Source organism: Lathyrus oleraceus, chromosome 4, assembly GCF_024323335.1.
Source record: "Lathyrus oleraceus cultivar Zhongwan6 chromosome 4, CAAS_Psat_ZW6_1.0, whole genome shotgun sequence".
Taxonomy (NCBI): domain Eukaryota; kingdom Viridiplantae; phylum Streptophyta; class Magnoliopsida; order Fabales; family Fabaceae; genus Lathyrus; species Lathyrus oleraceus.
Window position 1 is genome coordinate 358531318 of NC_066582.1, and position 8233 is coordinate 358539550.

The 8233-nt window shown below is 43.9% G+C and overlaps 1 protein-coding gene across 1 annotated transcript; it reads right to left on the reverse strand.

The window, feature by feature from the left end:
- Positions 1 to 6265: 6265 nt before the first annotated feature.
- Positions 6266 to 7846, reverse strand: LOC127137412 (uncharacterized). Its single transcript, XM_051063875.1, has 3 exons — positions 7204 to 7846; positions 6704 to 7080; positions 6266 to 6595 (listed from the first exon to the last, which is right to left on the reverse strand). The coding sequence occupies exons 1-3, from the start codon at positions 7844 to 7846 to the stop codon at positions 6266 to 6268; spliced, it is 1350 nt and encodes a 449-aa protein (XP_050919832.1).
- Positions 7847 to 8233: the final 387 nt, after the last annotated feature.

Sequence of the window (8233 nt, forward strand, 5' to 3'; positions counted from 1 at the left end):
ACAATCCATAATGACTAACTCACTAATTCCTCACAATGGGAATTAGCTACCACCATAAAGGCCACAATATGCATGCTAATCACCTAGCCATGCTACATCATCAACAACAATTCAAGAATAGACATATGCTCACACTCTAAGCCATAAAACAGTCTATTCACAAGTGCACACATAACTGATACATTCACAGCATCATGCATACCATCACACATCATCAGTATATTATCACATAAGCATATCATATCATGCCACATAATCAAAAACAGTATTAGCACACTCTACTAATGCCTATACTACTCAAGACCCAACAAAACAACAACAACATTACCACGATATCACATCTGGGAGTTTAAAACGCGAAATCTGCCCTTCAAACTGATATGGCGAACGCCATTAGGCTAATGGCGAACGCCATTAGCGTTACACGCTCTCATTCTGGAAAAACTGTCTGTCAAACTGATATGGCGAACGCCATTAGGCTAATGGCGAACGCCATTAGCGTTAAACGCTCTTATTCTGAAAAAAAAACCCAAACGGCGAACGCCGAAGGCATAATGGCGAACGTCATTTGGCTGTTATGTGCATAGATGTTAAATTTCTACGAATTCCTTTTCAATTATCGTCCAATTTCATTCATCCACTGGCTGTTATGTGCATAGATGTTAAATTTCTACGAATTCCTTTCAATTATCATCTAATTTCATTCATCCACTGGCTCACAATTTCATCATACAACAATCCAATCAGAGATAAAACAATGGTTATCACTACCCAGTACATATTATCATATAATACCCTTTAACCGATGATAAACCCCCCTTACCTGAGTTAATCCGGCAAATCTCAAGCTTCAAGCTCTTCCCTTCTCCAACCTTCTTCCTCTTGCTCTGCCTTTGCCCTTTTCCTCTTTCACGATCGCTTCTCTGTTTTTCACGTAAAAACCTTTTTACTCCAAATGGGACTTTTTCCTTAATTCCAACTTATATATTTCCAATAAATAATTATCCCAATAATTATTATTCCAAAATAATAGTAATAATAATCCAAAATTCCAATTATTCAATTAAATTAATAAAAAAAATTTTAATTTAAATTAAATAATTATCTTATTTTAATTGGGGTGTTACACGTCCGCATTCACAGGGGATGGAAAATCCTCACCATCCATGGTCGTCAACAACAAGACTTCGCCAGAGAAAACCTTCTTGACCACGAATAGACCTTCATAATTGGGTGTCCACTTGCCCCGACGATCGTCCTAAGGAGGAAGGATCCTTTTCAACAACATATCTCCCACATGGTACACACGAGGTCGCAATCTTCGGTCAACAGCATGCTTCATTCGCTGCTGGTACAACTGCCCATGACAAATTGCCGCCAGCCTCTTTTCCTCAATCAGGATCAAGTCTTCATACCGAGTCCTTACCCATTCAGCCTCTTCCAATTTCACAACCATCAGGACTCTCAATGACGGAATCTGGACCTCAACTGGTAGAACAGCTTCCATCCCATACACAAGCGAGAAAGGCGTTGCCCCAGTAGATGTACGCACTGAGGTTCGATACCCATGCAATGCAAACGGCACACATCTCGTGCCAATCCTTATAGGTCACGACCATTTTTTGCACAATCTTCTTAATTTTCTTATTAGCCGCCTCGACCGCCCCACTCATCTTTGGACGATAAGGAGAAGATTTGTGATGCTCGATCTTGAACTCCCGACACAGTTCTACCATCATCTTGTTGTTGAGATTAGAACCATTATCAGTGATGATTCTTTCGGGAACCCCATATCTGCAAATGATGTCTCTTTTCAGGAACCTGGCCACGACCTGTTTCGTCACGTTTGCATAAGACGCTGCTTCGACCCACTTGGTGAAGTAATAAGTCCTCTAAACATGCATTGGAAGAGACCCCTACATCTCAAAATACAAAGATTCTTATCAAAATAAACTGATGTTTTTGCAATCAAAGCGGTAATGAAAGCAAAAACAAAATTATTTGACTGAATATGCATTTTATTGATTGAAAAAGGTGGCTCGTAACTGAGCAGTACACAGGAAGCAATCCCTGAAAAGAGGTAATTGCGCACAAAAGGAAAATCTATCCTAATGGCAATGTGAACCCGTGATCTCATCAAGTTCCAACCCGGTTACAACCCATATGTCCTCAAGACTCTCCGTGCTTTCTGCCTTCCGAAATAAGACGCTTCCGACCGATCTCCGCTTTTAGATTATCCATGTGTCATATCCAAAGTACAAACGACCATGCTAGACACAGTTGTTCGTTTCACTCCCTCTTTTGCCTTGACCGCCCTTTCGGGTTTTTAGTCCACCGGGATACCCTTTTTTGCCCAAGCCGCCCTTGTGGGGTTTTCGACCTTCCGAGTGTACAGTTTTTTCTTTTTATCCCTAATTTTTGCCCGAACCTTTTTCATTTTCATTTTTTTTTGGTTCACTGGGATGCCCATTTTTGCCTGGACTATTTTATTCTTTCCGTCCAGCGGGTCTCTTATAAGAAGTATTTTTTAACTGCGTCCGCATTCACAGGGGATGGAAAATCCTCACCATCCATGGTCGTCAATAACAAGACTCCGCCAGAGAAAACCTTCTTGACCACGAATGGACCTTCATAATTGGGTGTCCACTTACCCCGACGATCGTTCTTAGGAGGAAGGATCCTTTTCAACACCATATCTCCCACATGGTACACACGAGGTCGCAATCTTCGGTCAAAAGCACGCTTCATTCGCTGCTGGTACACTTGCCCATGACAAATGGCCGCCAGCCTCTTTTCCTCAATCAGGCTCAAGTCTTCATACCGAGTCCTTACCCATTCAGCCTCTTCCAATTTCACATCCATCAGGACTCTCAATGACGGAATCTGGACCTCAACTGGTAGAACAGCTTCCATCCCATACACAAGCGAGAAAGGCGTTGCCCTAGTAGATGTACGCACTGAGGTTTGATACCCATGCAATGCAAACGGCAACATCTCGTGCCAATCCTTATAGGTCACGACCATTTTTTGCACAATTTTTTTAATATTCTTATTAGCCGCCTCGACCCCCCCATTCATCTTTGGACGATAAGGAGAAGAATTGTGACGCTCGATCTTGAACTCCCAGCACAGTTCTACCATCATCTTGTTGTTGAGATTAGAACCATTATCAGTGATGATTCTTTCGGGAACCCCATATCTGCAAATGATGTCTCTTTTCAGGAACCTGGCCACGACCTGTTTCGTCACGTTTGCATAAGACGCTGCTTCGACCCACTTGGTGAAGTAATAAGTCCTCTAAACATGCATTGGAAGAGACCCCTACATCTCAAAATACAAAGATTCTTATCAAAATAAACGGATGTTTTTGCAATCAAAGCGGTAATGAAAGCAAAAACAAAATTATTTGACTGAATATGCATTTTATTGATTGAAAAAGGTGGCTCGTAACTGAGCAGTACACAGGAAGCAATCCCTGAAAAGAGGTAATTGCGCACAAAAGGAAAATCTATCCTAATGGCAATGTGAACCCGTGATCTCATCAAGTTCCAACCCGGTTACAACCCATATGTCCTCAAGACTCTCCGTGCTTTCTGCCTTCCGAAATAAGACGCTTCCGACCGATCTCCGCTTTTAGATTATCCATGTGTCATATCCAAAGTACAAACGACCATGCTAGACACAGTTGTTCGTTTCACTCCCTCTTTTGCCTTGACCGCCCTTTCGGGTTTTTAGTCCACCGGGATACCCTTTTTTGCCCAAGCCGCCCTTGTGGGGTTTTCGACCTTCCGAGTGTACAGTTTTTTCTTTTTATCCCTAATTTTTGCCCGAACCTTTTTCATTTTCATTTTTTTTTGGTTCACTGGGATGCCCATTTTTGCCTGGACTATTTTATTCTTTCCGTCCAGCGGGTCTCTTATAAGAAGTATTTTTTAACTGCGTCCGCATTCACAGGGGATGGAAAATCCTCACCATCCATGGTCGTCAATAACAAGACTCCGCCAGAGAAAACCTTCTTGACCACGAATGGACCTTCATAATTGGGTGTCCACTTACCCCGACGATCGTTCTTAGGAGGAAGGATCCTTTTCAACACCATATCTCCCACATGGTACACACGAGGTCGCAATCTTCGGTCAAAAGCACGCTTCATTCGCTGCTGGTACACTTGCCCATGACAAATTGCCGCCAGCCTCTTTTCCTCAATCAGGCTCAAGTCTTCATACCGAGTCCTTACCCATTCAGCCTCTTCCAATTTCACATCCATCAGGACTCTCAATGACGAAATCTGGACCTCAACTGGTAGAACAGCTTCCATCCCATACACAAGAGAGAAAGGCGTTGCCCTAGTAGATGTACGCACTGAGGTTTGATACCCATGCAATGCAAACGGCAACATCTCGTGCCAATCCTTATAGGTCACGACCATTTTTTGCACAATTTTTTTAATATTCTTATTAGCCGCCTCGACCGCCCCATTCATCTTTGGACGATAAGGAGAAGAATTGTGACGCTCGATCTTGAACTCCCAACACAGTTCTACCATCATCTTGTTGTTGAGATTAGAACCATTATCAGTGATGATTCTTTCGGGAACACCATATCTGCAAATGATGTCTCTTTTCAGGAACCTGGCCACGACCTGTTTCGTAACATTTGCATAAGACGCCGCCTCCACCCACTTGGTGAAGTAATTCATAGCCACTAATATGAACCGGTGCCCATTCGAAGCCGTAGGCTCGATATTTCTGATCATATCAATGCCCCACATAGCAAACGGGCACGGAGACGACATCAAACTCAACGGATTTGGAGGCACGTGCACCTTGTCAGCATAAATCTGGCATTTATGACATTTCCACACGAAGTTGAAACACTGAGCCTCCATTGTCATCCAGTAATATCCAGCCCTTAGCAACCTTTACACCATCGCATTCCCGCTGGCATGGGTACGAAACGATCCCTCGTGCACCTCTTTCATCAATTGGCTTGCTTCTTTGTCATCGACACATCTGAGCAAAACCCAATCAAAATTCCTCTTGTACAAAACCCCATCTTTATTCAGATAGAACGCCGTGGCCAACCTCCTTAGAGTCTTTCGGTCCTTCTTATACGCTCCCTCGGGATACTCTTGGGTCTCCAGATAACGCTTGATGTCATAATACCACGGCTTTTCATCATCAGGCACTGCTTCGACAACAAACACATAAGCTGGTCTATCCAGCCGTCCCACCTCAACACTAGGAACTTGATTCCACCACTGCACTTTAATCAAAGCGGCCAGAGTAGCCAAGGCATCTGCTAAAGGATTTTCTTCCCTCGGCAGATGGTAAAATTCCACCTTGGTGAAGAACGTCAATAATCTCCTCGTATAATCTCGGTATGGAATTAAGTGGGATTGATGCGTATCCCATTTCCCGTTAATCTGGTTCACAACCAAAGCTGAATCTCCATAAATAACAAGGTTCTTGATTCGCAAATCAATCGCCTCTTCGACACCCAAGATACAAGCTTCGTATTCAGCCACTTTGTCGGTGCATTCAAATGTTAGTCGGGAATCAAAAGGAATATGGGATCCCTTCGGCGTAACCAAAACAGCACCAACTCCGCTACCATTCACGTTAACGGCCCCATCAAACATCAGAATCCATTCGGACTCAGGGTCAGGCCCCTCCTCCGGGATAGGTTCCTCACAATCTTTTGATTTGAGAAACATGATGTCCTCATCGGGGAACTCAAATTTCATCGGTTGATAATCCTCAATGGGTTGCTGGGCGAGGTAATCGGACAATACACTCCCCTTTATTGCTTTTTGAGAAATGTACTGGATATCGTATTCAGTCAAAATCATTTGCCATCTCGCAACCCGTTCGGTCAATGCTGGCTTCTCAAATATAGACTTGATCGGATCCATCTTGGAAATCAACAAAGTGGTATGAACCAGCATATACTGTCTCAGTCGGCGAGCAGCCCATGCCAAAGCGCAACAAGTTTTCTCGAGCAGTGAATATCTTGTTTCATAGTCGGTAAACGTTTTGCTAAGGTAGTAAATATATGCTCTTTTCGACCAGACTCGTCATGCTGCCCCAATACACACCCCATAGACCCCTTAAGGACTTTCAAGTACAGGATTAACGGTCGCCCCTCCACAGGAGGCATCAGAATCGGAGGCTCCTGAAAATATTCTTTTATTTTTTCAAATGCCGCTTGGCAATCATCATTCCACCTGACCGTTTGATCTTTTCTCAACAACTTGAATATGGGTTCACACGTGGCTGTTAGATGAGCCTTGGCCTGACTGATAACCAATCCCAAACTTATCCTCCTTCACCACAACATTTATCACTCTTCCCCAACCTGGGGCCTCTCCACTTTTCACCACCTCCACAGCCTGTTTATAAGAAGCAATGGACGGCTTCCTCTCTCTTTCGGCGAAAACGACATTCTCCACCTTGACGGTTTCAAACGCCTGGCTTTGTGTTTCGAATATTTCACCGTCCATTTCCACATACTTAAATGATGACAATTGGCTGACAAAAATATCCTCCTCACCGCAAACTGTCACAACTTGCCCGTCCAAGATATACTTTAACTTCTGATGTAGAGTCGATGTTACTGCCCCAGCAGCATGTATCCATGGACGGCCCAACAAATAGCTGTACGCCGGATGAATGTCCAAGACACAAAACACAGATTTGAACACCTGAGGACCAATCTTTACGGGGAGCTCAACTTCCCCGAACACAGACATTTTAGAGCCATCAAACGCTCTAACCACCAGATCAGTAGGCCTCAAAATCAATCCCTCGAAGTCCAATTTAGCCAAGGCTTTCTTAGGCAACACATTGAGTGACGAGCCCGTATCAATCAAAACATGTGAAAGCACAACTCCTTTACACTCCATCGAAATGCGTAGTTCCTTATTGTGATAGCGCCCGTCCATAGTAAGATCGAGATCAGTGAAACCCAACCCATGGTTGGCATTAACACTCGATACCACTGTCTCTAATTGATTGATTGTAATCTCCTGCGGGAAGAAGGCCCTCTTCAAGATCTTCAACAAAGCATCTCTATGACCTTCTGAACTCAACAGCAAAGATAAGATCGAAATTTTGGACGGAGTCTGCTGCAAATGATCAACAAGTTTGTACTCAGACTTCTTAATAATTCTCAAAAACTCCTCGGCTTCAGCGTCAAACTCACTTTCCGGCTCAACAGGCGCCTGTGTCGCTCTAGGAGTATCCTCATTCACCACCTGCTTTCCTTTTTCCCTGTCTAAAGCCTCGGCCTTATCTCTCTTTTCTTTTTCTACATCACGACCTCTCAACGTGTTAGGTGCAAACAACCTCCCGCTGCGAGTGAAACCACTAAGCCCGACATTGTCCATCCTTGAAACGGTGGTATCAACTGCAGCCTGATCTTCCTTCTTTTTCCCATTGCAATACACATCACCATCATAGTCCCATGGCACAACACCATCACTTTCATACGGAATAGGTCCAGGTACCGTGATGGTTATTGGAGCCACATCTGCCGGTACTGACAAGTGGACAGGATCGAAATAAATGGTTATCGTTGAAATATCCTCATTCTCCAAAGCAACTTTCTCGAATCGGAGACTTCCCCCATCCATCATTTTATGAACCGTCTCCCTCAACATTACACACCCATTTGCAGTTACAGTACAAGCAGCACAATAATTATCACAACCAGGAAAAACTTCATTCTTTAACAAATGTCTCTTGACCACAGACATTGGGGTCCTCAACTGATCCACATCCGTCACTCCGATTTTACTTTTATCCTCAGAAATTACACTCACCATCTTCTGACCATGCGTCGGCATGGGATTAGCATTAACATTCGGCATTGGTGCAAAATTGATGGCTTTGGAATCCACCAAGTCTTGAACAACATGCTTAAAGGCTTTACAACCCTCAATATTGTGCCCGGGAGCACCAGAATGGAACTCACACTTGACGTTCTCATCATAACTTGTAGGCCTCTGATCTGGTCTTAACGGAGCTAAAGTCCTCAACTGTACCAACCCGAGATCCTTCAACTTCTTCAACAGAAGGGCATATGTCATGGGTGGCCTATCAAACTGGCGATCTGCCATCCTTCCCCTAACTTGGTACCCAGCCCTTTGTGTTCTCTGCTGAGGTGGCTATTGTTGCTGTTGCTGTTGTGCGGGTTGATTACCAGCGGGAATTGTTACTGCAGCAGTATACTG

Coding starts and splice junctions, on each gene's coding strand:
- LOC127137412 (XM_051063875.1), bottom strand. CDS start 7,846: ATGCCGACGCATGGTCAGAAGATGGTGAGTGTAATTTCTGAGGATAAA. Junction 7,081..7,203: donor GGCGCCTGTTGAGCCGGAAA/GTGAGTTTGACG, acceptor TGTTGAGTTCAG/AAGGTCATAGAGATGCTTTG. Junction 6,596..6,703: donor CCGTAAAGATTGGTCCTCAG/GTGTTCAAATCT, acceptor ACTCTACATCAG/AAGTTAAAGTATATCTTGGA.